The sequence below is a fragment of the Mastomys coucha genome, unplaced genomic scaffold, assembly GCF_008632895.1.
Source record: "Mastomys coucha isolate ucsf_1 unplaced genomic scaffold, UCSF_Mcou_1 pScaffold19, whole genome shotgun sequence".
Lineage (NCBI taxonomy): Eukaryota > Metazoa > Chordata > Mammalia > Rodentia > Muridae > Mastomys > Mastomys coucha.
Genome location: NW_022196901.1, coordinates 9,553,853 through 9,576,889, shown reverse-complemented (window position 1 = coordinate 9,576,889; position 23,037 = coordinate 9,553,853). Strand labels below are relative to the sequence as shown.

At 36.1% G+C, this 23,037-nt stretch overlaps 1 protein-coding gene across 3 annotated transcripts in view; it reads right to left on the bottom strand.

Moving 5' to 3' along the window:
• The window catches only part of Sema3e (semaphorin 3E), a 233,450-nt gene that overhangs the window by 120,505 nt on the left and 89,908 nt on the right, over positions 1-23,037 (bottom strand). Inside the window, exons 1-2 of one of the 3 annotated variants that reach the window (XM_031380020.1) lie at positions 9,331-9,493; positions 2,276-2,412 (exon numbers count right to left, since the gene is read on the bottom strand). The exons of the other annotated variants lie outside the window; for them this stretch is intronic. Of the exons in view, the coding sequence (XP_031235880.1) occupies positions 2,276-2,333 (58 nt within the window). The 5' untranslated portion in view covers positions 2,334-2,412; positions 9,331-9,493. Of the gene's footprint in view, positions 1-2,275; positions 2,413-9,330; positions 9,494-23,037 lie in introns of those variants that run through there. 3 annotated transcript variants of the gene reach the window in all.

Sequence of the window (23,037 nt, the reverse complement as noted above, 5' to 3'; positions counted from 1 at the left end):
AAAAGGAAAACAACAACAACAAAAAAGAAAGCAGAAAGGGCCCTGGAGGAGATACAGTAACAGTATTAAAAAGAAATATGGAAGAATATTAAAGGGAGAAGAGAAGCCACTAAAACAGACTTTCTTTGAAAATTCTCTATTGATATCTAATAGTTTGAAAACTTACTAAAAAAAACAGATAGTAATTACAGAATACTCAGATCACCAATGACATACTTGTAATTTTTTTCTAGTTTGCTTTTAAAACAATGCAGTAACATATGTATACAAAAAGGCAACATATGTGAATCCACATATGTACAAGTATGTCAGAACAGAGTTCAAGATTTGGTATTTGTATAGGAATGTAACCAATACTACTGGACATAATTTGTATTCCTGTTCTTGGTGGCATTCCACTCAATGCTTTCACCGTTGTAATATTATCATTTGCTTGCTTTTGGGATGGATACTCATGCATCAGAGGACAATTAGATCTATCTTGCAACATCTCAACTCAGAATCATCCTGGATATCCTGCTGGTAAAAAATAAAAAGGGAAAAATAAAAAGAAGAGCCACGTGGTAGTGCCACACGCCTTTAATGCCAGCACTCTGGAGGCAGAAACAGGAGGATCTCTGTGAGTTCCAGGCTATCCTGGTCTGCAAAGCTGTCTCAAAATAACAAGATTGATTAATTAATTAAATTAAAAATAAAATGAGAGGAAGCGTGTTGGAACACAGTCCAGGAATGGATCCATGCAAGAAGACAAGTGGTTAAGAGTCAGTTTGCTTCAGCTATTGTTATTCACATGCCTCTGTGAAAAACGCCCCCCCCCTTTTTTATATGGCTTTCCTTGGGAACACTTTACTCAGGTATCTTGTTAACTGTTGGAGTATAAATTGTCTGATGTGCTAAAGTTAGCTAGTGCATAAAAACTCATTTTTAGAACCTGCTCCCCCAGACTCATGATACAAACAAGAGTTGTAAACAAAAGTATGTTTTTATTTAAATTTTAGAAGTGAAATTACAGGACCAAAAGATGTATGAATCTGCTTTTCTTCAGCAGTATCAGTATTGCATCCACTGGGGTTATATCCTTTTAAACTCTATTGCTATACGTAGAATTAGTGTGCCTCCAAGTCTCCTTAACAAAAGTTTGACTGTAGTTTAAGTACATTTTTCTGATCTGAACTGGGTTATATGATTTTATTTTCAATATACATTTTAGAATACATTAAACATAATGGCATACATCTTGGGGTATTCTGTCTTAATATTGTGTGATATTTTCCCCCATTGTACACATTGGCTGTTTTTCCATTGATTGTGGCACAGCTAAGAAACCAGATGTTCAAACACTTAAGTTTTCAGTAGATCACAGTTGAGAGATGAAGGAAAGTACTTCAATAAATGTCAAAATTTGCATTCTGACAATGTTAAAAGAGTATTTCTATGTGATGTGCCTTTACTTCAGTAAATAGAGTGATTTCTCCCTTCAATTTTGCCTTCAAGTGGTAATTATTATCAGACATAATCAACCTGTTCAGCAATGAACACTTCCCAAAACATGCTGTGTTAACAAAGACTTATACACAAACTGTTCTGGCTATGAAGGCAGACAAGGAAGATTCCCAGCTTCTGGAAGATAAAACTAGGGATACATGTTCAGCTGTGGCATTAAGTGGAAATGAGAAAGTTATAGCCCTTATCCACAATGTAAACTCAGTATTCAACACAGAAGGAAAAAATGACTCAAAGTCTACATTTAACCTACTCTTGACTATACATTGTTTACTAGAGAACAATGAGAGCTCCAGAATTCTGAGGGGATATGTAGAAAAAAACATTACATAATCAAAACATAGATTAAGGAAGCCTGGAACGAATGTGAAAAGCCATAACGTTTTCTGAAGTCAGTCTTTTATAATTTCTGAAAGAAGACCTATTTTTTGAACATTGACAAGATTTCTCTGTGGGAAAGAGAGAAAGCCCTGAGTGAAGTCCTGTGTGAGTATGTGTTATAGACATGGGCATCCCTACATCAAGGACCCCCCACCTCCCATGCCTCAGTCGACTGGAAGTGGCGATTATACTCTCCATCAGGTGTGGTGTTCTACTTAGCCGGATGGCCAAGCCTTCCTTGGATTACTCATGCAAATGTAAAGAGTGCACAAAATGTCCGCCACAGTTTCCTCCCACTTCAGCCTGTAGATTGCTCCTTTACAGAAATCGCTCCTGCAGAGTCTGTCTAAATCGACCTCATTGTCGCACTGTATGCAGTAACCCTTCTCACCTGCTCTCCTGTGTATAATATACGAGCTGAGCTTCCAGTGTTGCTGATGTTTCTCCATTGGAGAGCCCAAACTACCTGATGCCAGCTTTTCTGTATCCCTGTCTGTCCTTTCTCCGCTGCCTTGGTGCCACTTGAAACTGAACAAGGACACAACAGCATTCAGTATTAATAGTATGTTAATAGGTTTGAGACTTTCACCATTATCTAAACATTAATCACCCCAAAATGTATATGTATTCCATGAAACTGTGAACACAGCTTTGCCTCTATTTATATTTGTACTTATTTGAAAGAGTTAGACATCTAAATATGAGGTGCTGTGTGTGTGTGTTTGTCTGTGTGTGTGTGTGTGTCTGTGTGTTTTGAGTCAGGCCCTTGTGTTTTAGTACTAGCTGACCTAGTACCTGATGTACTCACTCTGCAGTTAGAATGCTCTCTAACATAGAGCAATTCTCCTTCTTCTGTCATTCAAGTGCTGAGATTATAGGCATCCACAGTACCATATCTTACAATAAGATTAATTTTACATAAATGTTTAAAATCCCATTTTTCTAGCCTAAAGCCACTTCATAAATGAATACATATTACAGGTTTTAACTTAATAGTAGAATGCTATTGCCTTATAAATTTATAAGGTACTTGATCTTAAAATTGCACCTGAAGTAAGTGATCATGGCTTGTATCTTTAATAATTGTTTACTTTAATCAATATATATATTTAACAACTATTATTATTGGCAATTAAGCACTATCAAAAATTCACTTTTTAAATACATATGTGTGAGAAAAATTGACTAATATACACATAATTGAAATTATCACTACTATTTACAATGTAAAAATATTACAGGTCTTTCGTAATTCATAAATAGTCTATGTTAGACTGGAGAGATGGTTCAGTGCTAAATGTACTTGCCACACAGCCTGATGACTAGATGCATAGTACAATTGTAATCCTAGCCCCAGCATGACAGGAGAGCAGATAGAGATAACAGAATCATCTAAAAGCTAGCATGGAGTGTGCAAAGCTGCAGCAAAAAAACAAAAAAAAACAAAAAAAAACAAAAAAACAAAAGAATGCCACTTCTCAGCAGGGTGAAGAGAAGAGATTCCCAAAGTTCTCCCAAAATAAGTCATGTTAAAATATCATCTAAGTTGAGTATTAAATATTTCTTAATTTGCATTTGATAATTTTAGTCATCTAAGTAATGTATGTAGGTTACTAGTATACAGTAAATCAATTTTAAATGATTTTATCAAAATTCTACATTTCTCTCTAGGAATGGCCATACAGACCTTTTTCCCAAACGTTGTCTTTCTAATAATGGTGATAAATAAATGTTGATAAATAAAATAATAGTGTTGATAATGTTAATAAACAAAGAAAATAAATATTTGATTGTTGAAGTTCATCCATCCTTAAAGTTTCAATCCTAGTATTTAGTTCCAGATCTGTATCTATTTATGCAACTTCACACTGCAGTCTTTCCCTAGAGGTCTTAGAGCCTACATTTATCAAATGCAGAACAAGGCCTTGTTGCTCTCACTTTCTTCTTCATATATATGTATTCTTTCTTCTTAAATAGAATAAGTTCCACAGGAGTGAGATGCCCTTCACTTTGGATACTGTGATATTACCCAGACTTAAACTACTGCATACATGTTATTTAGTAAATACTAAAGATATGTTAAATATACATGAATAAATTTCTATTTGACTCTATTTCATATTGTGAAGTCATAATTAATTGGCAGATTTGTGTAAGAATCCCATTATCTTACTTTATTGTATTACTGTATTATACAGTATATAAATAGGCTTATTTTTCTGGTCTTCAACACTGATAAACTGTAACACAAAGAGTAATAATGGAAGATTCCCTATAGAAATAGACATTTCTTATTAGATCTTGTCATAAAGATATGGTTACTCTCATAATATGAGGTAAACATGAAAGAGAAATCCTGTAAGTATCCAATCATTGGATCAGTGAAATATCATACAGCCATACATATATTTTATATATATAATATGTATATTTAAATTTAAAGAGAAAACTTGATTACAAGTTTTCTTGGTTACAAGGAAATGTTTATAGTTTTTCCTCCTTCCACATTCATTTCAGTTTACCAAAAGAATTATGCCCTACATCCCAGGAAATTTACTTCATTTTTATTATCTATTTGGTTATGACATTCTATCTAAAATCAGTTACATAAAGCTGTTTCTAATCTACCCATCACATTTAATTCTAAGTACAAAAAAAGCAGCTAAATATTCCTTAAACATTTTTTTCTATGGCCATTAAATCTTGCATTTTTACTGATTTTTCCACATATAACGTGGTACTTATTCTGTTTTGTAAGGATGGGAACAGAGTCCATTTCCATGCAGGTGGATGGTTTTATGTGCCTTTTTAGCATCACAACAAAACTGTTATTATGCCACAATCTTATATTTTTGGTTGTGAGCTTAGCTTTTAACGGCTGAGTCATCTCTCCAGCCCCACAATCTTGATCTCCAATACAAAGCTATACTTTCACCTATATTGAAACAAAGCATTCCTCAACCCAAATAATTTTATATGAATAGCTTCCAGGACTGATTGTTTCATCTTGCATTAGTATCTTTAAATAGCAATAGTTTTTAATTTCTGTAGTATTTATTATATACTAATGACTAAGTGTATGTCTTAGATACTTTTTTATAGTAACACTTCACTCTCATAGTTACAACAGTGATAGAATTATAATGAATTTCAAATCCATGAGGACTGAGAAACAACTTTATGATCTTGTATATATTGTTAATGAAAACTGAATCTACTTGCTCACAAAACAATAAGGAAGTAAACAATACTGTTGGTGGTTATTTATCAGAGTGTAGAAATGAGGTTGTGGGGTATTTGTAATTACTTGATTGATTTGGAAATGCTATACAACCACAGAAACTTTATTTCCTGTTTCATCACATGCCTTTCAATTACAGTTGCTGCAGCTCAGTGAGCCAGATGCCTCCCGGTAGGTAATCGGCCCCCTGGGTGCTTGGGTATTCTTCAGATGAGGCTGAAATCAACATGAAGAGGGGAGACGAGCCACTGCTATGTGTACAATTCACTGATGACTTTCTTTCACAAAAGTTGCCTTAGTAACTAAGCTATTCACAAATTCCTCTGTTTTTACATCTTCTAGAAGTTCTCAATTAGCATGGACTCCCTTTCCAGAAAACTCTCTGGTTTATAATCTGTCACAAAGCAAATAATAGCTAGAAGACCACCCATAAATTCTTTGGAATCCAGAGGTTGTGGGAGACATATTCATAGAAAGACTCCTGTGTGATGTGATAGAGACTGAAAGAACATAGTCTGCATGGGCTCATGAGCCTTCCTATCACTTCACCACTGGTCACAGTCCCATTTCACAGAGCAGCAGACAGATACTCTGGGGAAACTTGGCAACTTTGTAAACTAAGAAAATACCACACAACATAAAACTTGAAGAAAATAAACAAAATTAAACATCTATCTCTATTAATTTCCAATAAATTAAGATCATGATATATCCTTGAAAACAAAACACTAATTTGCCAATACACTTGCTTCTTTTCTAATATCACCATTGAACATGTCAAGTGAATTTTTCAAAGTATCATTTCTGCCAGATGAAGGCAAGAGGAAAATATTTTAACACGTAGCTGTCCAATTCCCAGCCTTGACTTTGTCAGAACTTTGCATGCAGCCAGGTAGCTGGCCATCCATCATACAGTCAATTGTGATTTTAAAAAAACTTGGAGCCCGCTGGCAAGGTCACTGCTCCTAACTGGAAAAAGAAGTTCCAAGTGAAATTAGGAACAAAAAGTCAATTTTCTTTTTCTGCCATTGTATTAACCCTCCTTGCCTAAGGGATACCCAGATAGGTAATGGTCCAATGATGCAATTTTCCATGATGTTCCTGGTTAACAACTAGGATTTACCATCTTAATACAGGTGTGTACATGTATGTGTGTGTGTGTGTGTGTGTGTGTGTGTGTGTGTGTGTGTATGTTTCAGAGACAGACAAAGAGAGACACACAGGGAGACAAACAATAACAACAGACAATTGAAAAGTGTACCTCAGAGGAGCAGCTATCAGAAACAAGCAAGTGGCATATAAGCTTTCATAGTAAAGTTTTCCTAAATATTCCAATCAGAAAAAGGTAGATGACAGTTAAAATCTAATGTAAATATGATGAAGAAATGAATTTTTAGATTCATTTCTTACTACTGATGCAGAATTAATATGAATTATGAATCAAAATACTGCCATTTCAAAGTGAAGTGTCAGCTTGCTTGTTAAACCATCCAGAGTATAACAGCCAGAGTTTCATGATTTTGCCATACTTATGTTTATAAAATTCTGTTCCAAAATTATTAAAAGCCTCTGATTTTAAAATAGTTATACAGAGAGCCATGAACAATTCTACTACGTTAACTAAACTTTTGCTTGACATAACAACATAGTTCTCTTTGGCCAAAGCCTGAGGACTTATTCAAAGTTTCACTTTTCTAAAGTGAATTCTGACAACTACAGTATTTACTGCATTATCTCCTTAATATTTTATATAGGTTGTATGTGTTATATCACAAAGAAATTTTGTGCATATTGACTACAATATAGTCTTTTGTAAGATGACAATTAAATTAACTTGCATTGTTTCACTAATAGAGTCACTTTAATATTTTAGTAACATACTAAACACATGACCTCAGAAAGGGCAGGGCCACCCATGTTATAGAATTTGAAAGATGTGGTGGAGGAGATCCCTTAAGATCAACTGTTTAATTATTTAATCACTTTGGAGTGCCTCCTCTTATTAAAGTTTTGCAAGTTTGTTTTGTTTCAGAACTTATTACAATTTTGAAAACATTGGAAAGGATTATATCATAATCCTGTATCAATGGATAACTATGCTTTGTCTGAACATGTAGGGTTACCATAAATATAAAAATAGAAGACCCAGCGGGAGGGTGATTCCCAAGTGAGAAGGAAGCGATGATGTCAGGTTAGAAGTCCATTTCTGAGGAAAGAAAGGGAGACAGTAGAAGCTGACTCATGCATGGGGTTTGTGGTATTATCCAAGGTCAAGTTGTAAGTCCTGATCTGCGTATTTACACAGTATTGCCACAGTAGGAAGATGAACCAAGGTCACTACCTGTATCTCAGTGTTCTGTTCTAGTGGCAACCAGACACACTCTGACACATGAATGCTTGTCTGCATGATATCAATATCCTACATGACATGGTACAATATTTACTTGGTGACCCTCAATATGGTAGAAAAAATGCTATATTTATGATAAATTTAGTGTTTGTTGTGTAATTGGATGCTTCATGTTAATTTTGGTCTTGTCTTCATGAATTCTAGAACAACATTTATTTTGGATTGCATACTGAATTGCCCCCAAAACTCTAAAATGCTGATTTCTGCCTTCCCTCCCAAGAATATGAGGTACATTTGGTCTGACACTAATATTTTTAAAAACACCCCCCCAATAATTCCAATACAATATGAAGATTTATAACTTCTATGTAGAAAAATTCTACTAGATAGGTGTAAATACTTATTCACACAATGATAGGGCCCATGCTCTTGGCAGTGAGGTACACAGAATTGCCAGAATGCCAGACATGGTAAAAATATTCTAAACACCCTCTAATCCCAAGTCAATATTAGTTGGAAAATAAGACTGATCTCTCTTTGAAACTGCATAAAAGATCAAGAAGGGGTTATATCAACATAGTAATATGAGAAGAAAAATGTTAAGCACATTCCTGAGAGGTGCTGTCAATGTTCTGAATGTTAAGATAGCATATAAAAACTCAAACAAAAACTTATTCATGAGACATGCTCCTGTCAAATCCATTCCATTTTTAATTAAGAAGGCAATAAATATTTATCTGAGAGAAATAAAAAATAAGTCATTCTTTTATATTTAATATTTACAGAGAAAAAGGTGCTGGCTTAAGTAGTGATTCTATAGTGATATCTAGACTAATTTTATATTTAAATTTACTTGGGGATTACTATTTCTTGGGAACTCATGTACCTATCTGATTTTAATGTGTCATCTTTAGATGGCACAGATCAATGGCAAGTAGGAAAATATGAATATAGTATACTCGTAAGCTTCCACTTTTCCTTTTATGTGCTGAACAAAGAAGTACCACACTATTTCTAAGGTCACCAGTATATTCATCATCTAGAGAGGAAACTGAATCTCTCTATTTTCCACAGAGAAAAACAAAATTTTTGTTTTAGGATTATTCCAGTGTAACTGCTAGGGCTCTTAACCCTAATCAGAAATTTTGCTCAAATGACAAAAATCTTTATAATGTGTGCCAAATTAGGCCTTGGAATCTAATGAATAAATGGGGCTTTCCCTAAGTGTTTCTGTCTATTCTGTAATTTGGTTGGGTGATATATGGTGGAATGTCTGTCATATGGCCCATAAGGTAGCTCTCATGTATAAATCTCAGAACGATTAAGGAAATAATTGCACTTATATTAACATACATATTTGTATAATGGCTAAGGTTTATTTCAGTTGGCAGAAGGTTTATTTTTCTTGTTGCTTGAAAGGGTGTTTAATCAGTCATAATTATGACGAAAGGATGATAAGCTAAAAAATAAATGTTTGTGTTACATTTCACAAGTTTAATTTTAAGCTGCTTCTGACTTTACAGTTTTCCTAATAAATGCTCAGCCTCTCCTGTAGCCTATAAAACATTTAATTTTGTTATTATACTGTAGATATGAAATGGACTTCAAAAGACTCAGGGGCTTCATACTAGGTGCTCAGTGAAGCAATGTTCTGAAATGTGGCCTTTGGGTTTGTAAAGTGTTTGGAGTATGAGGGCTTGCTCTTGCATCACTAATGGATTAATCAGTTAGCAGAATTCAAATACTATGGACTATTGGGAGGTAATGAAACCTTGGGAGAAGAGACTTCACTGAAAGGAGGTCTTTGGGCATTGTTCTTAAGAGCTGAATCTTGCCTTCTGCTTCTCATATCTACCCTTATGTTGCTTCCTGACCATTCTGCAGAGAACAGCCTCCTCTTCAACAGGCTCCAAGTACCAGGGCATTCTCTCTTACATAGTGCCAAAAGTAGTGGGGCAGCCAACCATGGGCTGAGACTCCAAGGAAATAAATCTGCCTGTAAATAAAATAATTTATGTATCAAAAAACAAAAAATTGACTAACACAGGCCTTGATTTAATAAGACTAAATAATTTAAAATACTTGAGGCCATATTTAGCAGATGTAGTCATAAAATTATAACACAGTATATTATAACACAGTAATAATATAGTACACCAGCAAATACTTTCCAATTGCAATGGATTGAACCTTACATGTTCACCCAAGGTCCAGGTAGCAAAGGCTGTGTTCTCTGTGTGTTGTGTTATTGGGAGATGGTAAAACCTTTGAGAGAAGGTATTCAATGGAAGGAAGTTTGGCCATTGGAAGGATGTCTCCAAAGATAATATGGGAACACAAGCCACTCTTCTGTTTTCCTGCCGTTATGAGGCAAGGTTCTTCATGCTAGCATATGCTCGCTACAGTGATATCCCAATTCACCAGGCAGAAACTCAACATAACAAATTGACTATGGTCTGAAACTGTGAAACCAATAACTTGCAATAAACACATCCTCTTTTTAATTGATTACCTCAGGTATTTTATCACAGTGATGGAATCAGTATTACACTAGAATGCTTTTAGCATGTCTTCAATAGGTTTACATTATAATGAGAAAAAAAGTAAGCATTTTAGACTACCAAGAAACATCACATTGTCCTAATGCCATTATTTTCTTCTGAATCTAGCATTAAAAGTTCTGATTAGTTCCAATGGCTGAGTAATGTTTTTCAGGTGGGCATTTTTAAAAGCTCTGAACTGATCTTCTCTCATCAATATTTCTGAGCAGGAAATACTTGGGATCTATCTCTCTACCAGCTGAGGTTCAGATGAAGAAGAAAATCTCCATCTATTTTCTAATAGCAGCAATAAATAAGTGACTACTGGCTACTGTTAGTGTTGTAAACTCTGACAGATTTCATGATCAAGAAGCAAACATTCATCTTCTCAATGCCAGAGATAAAAGCATGTAATTTGTTAATCTCATTTTATTTTTCCCCAAAGTCAATAATCAGTAAAATGAGAACTAGGATGTATTCAAACCCTGTAAAGTATATTTACCCAATAATTCTTTTATGGATGTTTATTTTTGAGGTTATATTTTCGTTACATCTCTCCCTTCTCAAACCTCTTGTATGCTCTTCTCTTTTTTCCTTCAACTTCATATTCCCAATTTCCATCAGTTATTGTTGCATGTATATATGTATTTGTATACTCACATATATTTCCAAATATAACCTGTTGAGTGCATATAATGTTTCTTGTATGTATTGTTTTAGGGAAGATTGCTTGGCACTGGACAAAAATTTAGTGTGCTCTTGACTGAGAAGGAACACCTCTTCCACTCACAGCTTGTTTTATGTAGTCTTTTGTATCCCCTCTATCATGTTGTTCCCTGAGCCATAAGTGTAGGAGTATTATACAGATCCATCTATTGGGACTGTTGTCCACTAATTCTTATTTCTAAATCTTGTGACTATACAGATCCAGAGGCTGCTGAGGTGGGTGGTGGTCACTGGGGTGACCAGTGGTCTCTGAGGTGATCAATGGTTGGTTACTGGGCAGCTGACCACATTCTCTTTCCCAGTTCATCATTATATGTAGGGATGATGCTGATGCTAAGGTCCTATTCCCCAATCGGTTCTTGATCCATCAATAAAGATGCTAGAGGCTAATTGCTGGGCAGAATAGGTGGGACTTCAGGATCCTTGAAAACAAGTTAGCAGAGGCAAGGGAGAAGAACAGAGTTTTGCCATGCTTTGGATGGAGAAAAGCCAACCAGTCATGTGAGATCTTGGGCAGAGCAGCCATAAGGCTCTTATATAGGGGAGGCTGGGCTGTGGAAATGGGACTGAAGGTGGCTGAACAACTGAAGCTAGGGCAGGTTGAGAAGTTATGAGTTAAGAGTATTGGGAAGGGTATGCTAGCCACAGTAGATTAGTAGTGCCCAGCAATTCAGCATTGAATTGCATTGAAGCAATGCCTTCAGGATTGAAGGCAGGTTGAAATTGAACAGTGTGTGTGTGTGTGTGTGTATGTGTATGTGTGTCTGTGTCTGTTTTTCATCTGCAGAGCCAGTATTCTCTCTGCAGGAGGTGGTAGCCAGGCCAGTTCCCAGAGCTTAGGCAGGAAAGCAAAATCTACATGCCACCTCCTTCAGATCCCATGCTTGGAGAAAGCATGCACATTAAAGAAGAAAGAATCTTTGGAAAAGGTGGGCTAGAAACCTCAAAAAGCATTTATTCCCAGTTAAATTACATATAACAGAATATTTCAAAATTAGTCCACATCTAGAAAAACTCATGAACAAGAAGCATCATGAACTGCACTCTGAGGACTAGCTCATTCAGCACTGAGTGCACAGACATTGGACACAGAATAGCAAAGAGAAAGCTAGCACACTCCAAAAATAAGCTATATTTTATTTCTATATTATATAATGTTAAAGTGAGAAAAGGAAAAAACTCAATTATATTTTAAATATAGTTGTGCTTGACACCTATTTGAGGTGAAGAAGTAAGCCTAGAATACATGCCTTCTTTTAAAACACCACAAATTATTTTAATTGCAAACTTAGTCTTATTTAATAGTATCTGAAATTAGAACTTTGTTATGTGAGGTTTGTACATACAATAGAATGTGGTGAGAAAAGAACTGGATCAATCAAAATGTACTTATTCTGCTAAGGAGGATGTTCTAAATGCCACCATGTACCTACTGCTGTGCTTTGGATGAAAACATACTACATACATTTTCCTGGCTTTTAATTCTCCTATGATACAGCAATGAAAGTAATGTGATGTGTTAACCCCACCAATATAATTTTTAAAATGTATTTGCCAGATACCTTCAATGATAAATGTCTTCATCACTAATAGAAAAGATTTCTCTCATCTTCTTATAGCAATACTGAAGCTAAGATAAAAGTTAAACTAATAATGTGTGTGCCTTTGAGAAAGAGTTAGTGAGGAGGTCATAGTTTTGAGATATAGAAAGGAAAGCTCCACATCAATTACAGTCTGCAAGTCTCTGCACATTTGCTTTAATGAACTGCCATTCATATTTGGCCGCTCTAAGTCTTTGTTCCTGGAAGAAGCCTGAGATCGCTTATTTCCAATTAGTGAGCCATGTCTTCTGTGGTAATAGGTGGCCACCACATCATAGCCTTTGAGTTTTCAGGCTCAATTAAAACAGTGATAGTAAGTCTTGGCTCAAAATCAAGGCTGTGACCCCTACAACCATCACATCTACTTTAATCTCCTTCAGCTCTGTTCCCTGACAAATCCTCTGAAGAACATAATTGCCCCTTCCGATTGCACTTCCAAATACCCATATGCAGTTCCCAGGGAAATCAGACCAGAGGACCCACAAATGTTATAAGTTTGAAGCAAAACAGAATTACATATTTACAAAAGAAAATTAATAAGAATTCACAAGTATATTTTTTGTTAAAGATATAGAACGCAAACACCTTTTAAAGTTTTATACATTTAAATGACATCCTTTCTAAATGAAGATGACCTTGCTACAAAATTTAAAATTTGTGAAACTACACTTAAGTTACATTGTATCATTAAAGGCAAAATATTGGTGTTATTTAAAAACCTAAGAATGAAATCTGGACAGCTGTATTTCCAATCAATAGAAGATCCCTCTCCCGACCCCATACCCCATGTATGAACTACAGTATGAGCTAGCAGAAAAGCAGTCATTCCATATGCTTTTAGGTCATTTAAAATTAGGAGTTCAAGTCCCATTAACCAACTATATGTGTTTCCAATAACTGTCATGCTATTTTGATCCAATCTCTTCAAAGATGTCAAAAGTTCTTCGAGACATTGAATGTACCACTGCTTCATGGTTGGGAGGATATTAGCTTCTAGTATTTTTACTGGTATTTTTTTAAAAGATTTGGATTCCTTAAAATACAAAGAACAAAGCTTGGTGTGTTGCTCATTGTTATTTATAATATGTACTTGCTTGAGAGACTCAGTATTTCAGTAAATACATAGCTTATGTTCTATTTCCCTCCTTAATTGGAAACTTCCTTTGTAGAGAAAGATGAAAAACAAAACAAAACAAAACACCCACAAAATCCTAATCTTATTCTAAATGGGAAAAGTATTAACGAAGTAAGATTATATTACATACCATTATTAAGTAGACATTCTGCAACAATTTATAATGAAATTTAAATACTCCTTTTGACCTGAATCCATTAACTAACACACACACACACACAAGCACATATGTCATATTTATGTATATATGTGTGTGTCTATTAATCAAAAGACCTGAGAAGTGGATAGTAAAATATAATCATATTTGAGAAATCAATTAATATCACTTATACATTTCCCATGTCTTTATATATACTTTTTCTCTTTGTGTACACACAATAAACAAAATAAATATGCAAATAAAATATGCATATATATACACAGAGAAAAAATGAATAAAATCTATTTTTCCAACCAGTGTTTTTTTCCAAAAAAACAAAAAAAAACAAAAAAAACAAAAAACAAAAAAAACACACCTTCTATTGCCAGCAGAAGGTCTATTAATTGAACAGTTTTCCATCCTTGCCAAGGTAAAGAGGAGATAATTAAAGTAAGCAGCTGCCTTGGAGCAGGGTGAGGTCTTTGGGCTCACACAGTAACCTCTCCTAGTACTTCCCATTCTCTTCTCCCCTTCCTTCTCCTCTCCCTTGTCCTGTTCCCTGCAGGGGACCAGAGGCTCAGGGAACACCTGCCCTGCAGGTGTTTTAAAGCTCAACAAAGGGCTTCACTTACAGGACAAAAGGGGGTGAAGACAAACTAAATAGGCAGTTGAGTAGGAGTTGGATACTTTTTCATAACTGATTAAAACACTAATGCTAAGTATCAAGAAAAATAGTTGAAAATCATTCTGGCTGCCTAGATGCTGCGCTCCTGTCTGCTAGGAGAATTGACATATTCCTGCCCTGAGCATCACAACACCACAAAACTGCCGAAGTAGATATTTGCCAAATGCACCATTGCAAAATCTGCAATTTTCCAATGTGCTTTTGTCCAAATACTAAATCTTTGTATAAAGCACTTTTTTAAATTCAATGGTTCTCTTGGGTTATTTGTTCTGTTTTATAAAAAGATAGAGAGAAAGAATATGTTTGATGGAGTGCAGTAAGGTGTGGGGGAAAGGGGAGTCTATGCAGGCCCATGCTGAGGTATCCCTACCCCATGAGGGACCAGCCACATGAAGGTATAGAATAGAGTTATTCAGAGCATGAGGAGGGGAGTAGAGAGAAAGACAGAGAGGGAACCACAGAAGTAGAGGAGTAGAGGAATCGAGGCCAGCCATTAGCTAGTGTGTGGAGAGAGATGGGGGGGATGGGGAGAGAGGGTGAGCAAGAGGAGAAGAACACAAGAGCAAGAGAATGAGGAGGGGCAAGCAGCCCCTTTTATAGTGAGTCAGGTGCACCTGGGTGTTGTCAGGTAACTGTGGGGCAGAGCCTAGATGAAATGCCAACATTATTAAATACAATAACATATAAGAACACCATAGTTCCAGTCATTAATTTCAAGAGTACTTTCATACTTGGATTTTCAGGTCCACTGATGAAAAATAGTCACAGACTCTGGCTCCTCCTCAGCTTTCATCCCTTAAAGCAAAGGCTGTATTCTCTTTTAAACAGCTAAAACTTCTTTCTCAATAAACAACTAAATAGGAGTCTTTGACATTTTTTTATAGAAAAGATGAAAGATTTAAAAAGAAATTAAAACTTTATGGATCACTTTTTCCAACTTGATTTTACTTGGAAAACAGTCCTAAGACTAAAGCTTGACTCCATAGAAGGAAATGTGCTTTTCAAATAAGGAAAAGGTAAAACTGCAACACTTCAGAATGGAAATAGTATTCAGCAGATCTTAGCAAATACCTGTTTTAGCATTTGGCAGTGGCATTTTCCAGGGATAATGTTTGGTTACTTGGCTGAAAAAGATGCATAGGTTTTATGTAAACTTTTTAAAAAAAAGTAGTTGTGTAAGTGCTTACAAGAGAGAGAATACACTTAGTGTAATGATTAAACCAACCAGCTCCGATCTTCTCAACATATAAATTAACATTTAACATCAATGGAGGCAAAATAATCTGTTGGAAGTAGAAATAGAGTCTTCCTTCTTCTCCAGCCCAACTGTTCTTTAACTGTTGGAGATACCAGACATGCTTGAGAGGGTTTGTTTTCATTGATTCCTTCCAGGAAAACTTCAACATTCAAGTCTAGAAATAGACGTAAGACTATGCAGTCATAGGCATGACATGTGTGTGCCTTGGATGTTCACACAGCATGTAATAAGTAGTGCATCATGTAATCTATACAAAGGAGCTTTCTATAGCCAGGAAGATGTGTCTGTTCCACAGAACATTTGACTTCCCAGAATATAGTTTAGCTTTGTAACTGCAAAAAATAAAGGAGCACACATCTTCAGTGTTCCTGTACTTGAAGGATCTACAAGCCAATGCGTTTAGATGGCACATCTGTAGCAGTGGAGAAGGACATCAAGAATAGCCTTGGTGCTTCAAATCATGTGTTTTTGCAGCTGCCTTATGCTAGACAAAGCATGAAACTCTTTTCTCTGTGGCCTTTATGCACTTTATACAAGTTGGTTTTCCAGCTACAGAGGAAGAGCTAACAGTGAAGTAATGTCACTTTTAAGAACTGGAACTAATTTCAACAACTTTGAAACCTTCCTTCACCCAGAAGTTTTAGAAGAGGAAAGAATAGTCAAGTTGTTAAAACATTCCCTACAGTTATGCTTCAGGAAATGCTGCTCTTGCTACACTTCCTCAAAAAGAAGTTAATCACTAAGTAAAAATTTTGCAGTGCGCTAGCTATGGGCATCTTCACCACTCCTCTTCCGAAATATAGGATATTTTGTTTGCCTAGTTACTGCCTTTGCAGTGGAGAATGGTGTCAAGATTACAGAGAGGACAGAAAAAAGCTAATTAGGCAAATTTTCCTTAAGTAAAAGAGTTGGGGGTTGGGGGGAAGGCAGGGATAAGGGACAGAGAATGAATGAATGGATGAAGCTGTCTTTAGAGAGCAAAGACTCATGCTCAACACCACACCCTAAACACACCTGGGAAGCTGCCAGGACTCCGAAGGACACCCCATAGGCATGCAGTCAAAAGTGAGATGTTATGTTTGTTATGTACAGCTTGAATCTAAGCAAGAACCCAAGTTTCAGGTGAGGTGAATGAGAATAAGTCTGTACAGTGAGGGTTATCTTGAGAAGAGTGGATTTCGATCATGACGGGAAATCTAGAGTAGTTAAATTTATCCAAGGCTGGGAATTTCCACAGCTTTTTTTTTTTTTTTTTTTTTTTTTTTTTTTAAGAAAGCAGAGAAACATGAAGGGCAAGAACGTACAATTAAGAAGAAAGGAGCATTTTAGAAGGAACAGAAATGTAACAAAATGCATGTTGTTTTAAAAAAGCAAAAACATTGCAAAAGTTGTGACTTGGGAGTTTGGAGTTAGTACATATAAACCAAGCCTCCATGTCATTGGTCACAACATGGAAAAGAAGTATGTAGAACACTTGCTGGGAAACATAAAGAGCTAGACACAAACAGGAGAAAATTAATTAACATTTTTATTTGATTTAACATTTGAATAATAAAAATAATTTAATTATTTTTTCTTACATAGCTCTGTTGGTCCATTGCTTTTAGGTAAGTTGTATCTGGCACATGGAACCACATATTCAATGAAGTAATTATTATTATCTCAGATTATTCCATGTTCAGGTTCTGTGCATATAGAAATCAAGATGAATGCACTCAAGATTATTTATAGTTTAGTATGGCCTAATGATAGTATAAAATAACATTAAGACATAATACGTTATGTGCTCTTTTCTGTAGCATTTATTGGTGGGGCCTGTTGGAAGCGTGTCACTGTAGAGAGCTTTCCCCTAGCTGCCTAGAAGCCAGTCTTCTTCTGTTTGCCTTCAGAACAAGATGTAGAACTCGAAGCTCCTCCAGTGCCATAACTTCCCTGATTCTTCCCCTCTGAACCTATAAGCCAGCCCCAACTAGATGTTGTCCTTTATAAAAGCTGCCTTGGTCATGGTGTCTCTTCAGAGGAATGGAAACCCAACCTAAGACACCACCAAAGTCCAACGCAGTGAACCAGTGAGTTTCATTGGGCTTACTTGCAGTAATATGGGTGAGGGGTCACTTATAAGAACAGAAATGATGCAGATAGCTACAGCACCAAAGTCCTTCATAGCATGGGTGACAGCTGAAGAAAGCTGGAAGGCTGGAACATACTACACAACCTGAGGGCACTTCAACAGGTTGGAGGGTGTGTTTTCCAGATAGCCCAATTGGTCTGTGGTTTTTCCTCATAGCTCAGTTTCTTTAGAAAATAGAGAATGTCAAGAATGGGTCTGAGAGGAGCTGCTTCTGTCTCAGGTAGAAAGGTCCCTCACCACTGAAAATACTTTGAGACAAAAGATTGACAGTAGACTCAATGACAGTTTTCTTTCATTCTTTCTTCCCTCCTTATCAAACGTGATGAAAGCTCATGTAATTTCCGAAACACTTGCCATTCTGTCTCTTCCTTTCTCCCGTGGAAATGGAATGAAGTGAGAAGATCTCATATACATGATAAGACAGTGTTGAGAGGATCAGTGAAAACAAGCTGAAAAGAGTCTGTGGTGATAAGAAGCATAGATCTGAAGGGACTAATCATTTCTGTTATCAACACTAGTTTGCTAACTCCAACTTAAGAAATGGATACAAATATCACTTACATAATACAGATATCATTTACAAGGACAAATAGTATAGAAGGTATTATTCACTACCAAGAACAACTCTAAACCCAAAATAGGACTTGCTTTTTGGTAACAACAAATTGGCCAGTTAACATTCTGTGGAACTGGTCAGTTACAGGCACCAGATTTAGAAAGCAAGTTGAAATCTTTCCAGTATTGCTGGCTGGCTCCCAACAACACTTTGCCTTAGAGTCTTACACTCTATGAGTTTGAGGCATGGGGTGAGGGGTGAATGTGTCAGCCATATGGCTCATGCCCTCTTCTACAGTGTGCCTATAAATACAATGTTTTCCTAGCAGTGAAAAGATATTCCAGTCCTTTTTTTTTTCATTTTTTAAGCACCTGGACATTTAAGACCTTTAGGACCTGTGTATGAGTATTCAAAGAATCAATTGGAGTTTAACAGTTATCTCTCCAGTAGTTCTTGCCAATATGTAAATCATAGTCCTTTCTGGAAAGTCCTAAATACAATGTCCACTAAAATACATAGAAATATCATAAGTAACACTCAGGTTCAACTTGGCAAAACAAAATACACACATTTCTAATTTTTGTACAACTTATAATAACAAATATTTTAAGATTATATACAAAAATAACCTAAATTTGCATTATTGTTCACTAGATAGAATAGAAATAATATTGTAAGATTTTATAATTTTTGTTTCAAGTTTAATATTTTCTTAAAACAAATCATGAGTATTTTTAAATAATTTTTAAATAAATCAAAAATTAGTGTTCAGGCTGCTCCTACAAGGTAACATGAACAAAATAAGTAAAACAACACAAATTCTGTTCTCACAATTTTTGATCCTAGAAAGTCCAAGATTCAAGACCAAAGGTGTCTTCTAATGCATTTCCTAGTGACAGATATCTTCATGTCCTCTAATACCTCCTCGAGAGGTCCTAACACAGCACAGAAAGTGAGCATGCTTTCACCTACGTCTACAGAGGATACCAATTCTATCAAAACCCCACATGGTTTTCATATTTCCTCACACTAAGTATTTTCACATTGGGGACTTAGGGTTTTTTCATATGAATTTGGAAGATATTATTCAGTCTACTGCTGAAACTTGTAAATTATTAAGCTCCCTGGTATCTAATGTATTATGGGCATGAGGGCCTTCAAAATAGAGAAAAGAAGTGTGTATGCATGTATCTGGGTATATATATATTATATATATATATAATATATATATGTATGTATGTGTGTATGTGTGTCTGTGTGTATATATACATATTTGTGTATATGTGTATATGTTATATATATATATGTATATATACATACATAAAACCTTCATTCCAGTATTGAGTACATGGCATTATTTTTCTCAGAGAAGTATTTAAAAGAAATGGTCAAATGTATATTCAGATGGATCATACGTCTCATGGTCACTCTTTGAGAAATTACAAATCAGGTTTCTCACTATCTTAAGCAATAATGTTACAAGGTACTGTCAGTGCTTTTCTTCTATAGTCACTTTTTATTATTTTGTTTGCATATTCTTACCTGTGTCTCTAACACAATGAGCTTTTTCATTCCTTTATTCTTAGATTTATGTCTATTCAGGCTACTGCTCTCAGTTACCAAGTTATGTGGTCAACATAAGAATGAACTGGAGAATGATCGAGAAATGCATTTTGATAAGTAACCAATATGAGATCAGCTCATGGGTTTAAAAACACCAAGTCCCTTTCTTTAATCGGGCATGTCTGGTACTTAATACAGCTTCTCACAGAAAGTTAGAACATCGGGGCATTTTTTCCTGTGATTACGTCTTTATCTGTCTTTTCTCACCCTTCCTTGTATTGATCCTCCAACTTAACCTGCTTCTCCTGGAAGGTTTTCTAATGATGCATTTGCACACCAGTATGAAAGTCTTGGCTTCCTTTAGTGGACTTTCTGTTACTTTAAGATAATGCTTAAAGATAAACACTCATAAAGAAAAGAGGTATTGGTCAGGCATGGTGACGCATGCCTTTAATGCCAGCACTGGAGGCAGAGGCATGTGGATCAATTATGAGTTTGAGGCCTGCCTCATTTACAAAGAGTTCCAGGACAGTTAGTACTACACAGAGAAAAGCTATCTTGAAAAACACAAGAGAGAGAAAGAAAGAAAGAAAGAAAGAAAGAAAGAAAGAAAGAAAGAAAGAAAGAAAGAAAGAAAGAAAGGAAGGAAGAAAGGAAGAAAGGGAGGGAGAGGAAGGAAGGAAGGAAAGAAGGAAGGAAGGAAGGAAGAGAAAGGAGAAAAACAAGAGAAGGGAGGTATGTTTTATCTCATGGTGTTGGAAACCTAAGTCTAAGATTGAGTAATATTATTTGTCTGATCTCCAGTCAGGGCCCCTTGACTAGGTCACAACAAAGAATTACAAAAGGAACTTACTGCATACCTGAGGGCTAAGGCTTTGCTTTCTAGACCATTGTTTGAGAATTATAGTTAGGTGTAGCTGCTTGCATTCCAAAGCTAATTATGTTCCTGTAAAAAAAAAACTGTTTTCGGGAGAACATCTGCTTGTAACTACTGGGAACCTGCACCCAGTTGGATTTGATTGGAAAATAAAGAAGACAACAGTTGGAAAGGAAAAAGAGAGGCAGGATTTTAGGACTCTTGGGCTTGGGACTGAGAGGAGGAGGAAGGGAGAGAGCCACCAAGCTGGAGGAGTATAGAGGAGAAGAGAGATGCCATGTCTAAGAAGAGTTCAGGATAGAGGGGCATAGCCTCTCTGTGAAAGGAATGAAAGCTCACAGGAAGGGGCCGGAAGAGCACAGCCCCCAGCTGGGCCCAGCGAAGACAGAACATAGAATTAGTAAGCAATAACTTGGGATTAACTGCTTGGAGGTTAGGCAGTGGCCCATCTACTGTGCTGTTTAAGGCATATTAAAATATAAAGGCTATGTATGTCCTTCATTTGGGAACATAAGCCATTGAGGCAGGTAGTGAACCTACTAAAAGGATTTATTATTTAAAAAAAAAAAAATCTTTCAACAGTTAGGTACCTAGCAAATCACTGTAAAGTTTTTCAAGGGCAGATCCTCCAGTGACCTAACCACTTCCTCTAGGTCTAAGCTCTTAAAGATTCTTTTACCTCTAACACTGTCACTTGATGATCAAGCCTCCAGTACATGGACACATTATGGGAAAAAAACATATCACAATCTTAAAAGAATCTTCCAGGGAATACAACCTACCACAGAATTGAAATTACATCAACCACTTCACTAAGGATATATAATGGAAGAGGCTGCATACTATACACTACATGCTGTACTGTCTTTCGGACTTAACAGCTTGATGGGTGTTTTACTGTTGTTTTCTTGAAAATTATTCCTCTCGTCTTTCATCCATTCTCTCATCTGGGACATTCTAGACATTCCCCCTACACTTTGTCTAATGCTCTCCTACTTGATGTCCCAGTCTTTTACTAACAGCCCTTAATAAACTCCAAAGGACATTCTCTGAATTGATGGAAATGTACTTGGGACACTGGAGAAATGAAAATCTTTACCATTTCATCCACAAAGTACATATACCTAAAAAGTACAAGATGTCATTAAAAAATGGGCAGATACAGCAAAATAGAAGGAGGAGAGCAGACAGCAGCAGGCAAAAGAGCTAGGAAGAATTTGGCATAGACGGCAAGACTCAGCGATTCCAGGTCTGTATCACACGCCAGTGCGCCCAGTGTGGCTCTGCAGCATCTTTACTATGCTATGCCTAACAGTGCTGAGGAGAGCTGACATCTACCTGCCCTCTCTGACTTCAACTTATGGCATACATATTGCACCATTTCTAGATGTATCCACAGACTGTTTGCTTTTAGTTAGTCACAGAGGAAAATATTCAAGGAGTGTGGAGCCTGAAGAGTTCAAACAAATTCAGAAATTCCTGTATGAACAGAGTCTTCGTTATCAGTACTGGAAAACTTCATCTAGGACGATAACACTTCTCTTCTTCTTACTTATTTTAGTAACCTGTATGTCATCAGCTCTCTCATCCTGTGGGAGTCATTCTTCTACCTTGATGTCAGCCTTTTTTCCATTTCTCTTTCTCTGACAAATCCCTCTATCTCCTTCGTAGAATTTTCCTCCTTAGTTTTCTCGTGAATTATTTATTACACAGTTAAGAACTTTCCTATTGAGTGTGTTTTTCTTTAGTGTTTCTACATGTTATCTATGACTTTAAGTATATCTTATGAAACTTCAGGAAACATTGATAACATTGCAAATTGATAAGTATCTGACACTGCCTAAAGTAGGGAGAGCCAGTTTTCACAGGAAAATGACTCTTGGTAGATTACCTATCCTCTCCAGGGTAGACCTACAACTAAGCACATATAGGAAACACTGTTGGATACTGTGGATTAGGAAAAGAGAATATGATATCGGGTGAGGGATTGGCAGGTGTTGAGAGAAGTCAGAGAGACGATGGAAAGTGTTACACATAAAATACATTGTATACATGTATGAGGTTCTCCAACAAACAAAGGACCTCACTAGGATTGGGAATACCACTTCACAGCTATATAAAGATGTATCTTGCTTATAAAAATTCCCATTGCCAAAATCTGCAAGGCAACCAAAAATTGAATTTTGAACAAATTACATGGTTATTATGAATGTTCTATTAAAACTAGTTCACATGTTCTTCTTGGAAAAAAAGTCTTTAAATTCATTTTTTAAATTTACACTTAATGGCAGACAGATCTCTGCTAGCCTAGGCTAGCCTGATCTACAGAACAAGTTCTTCAGCAGCAAGTT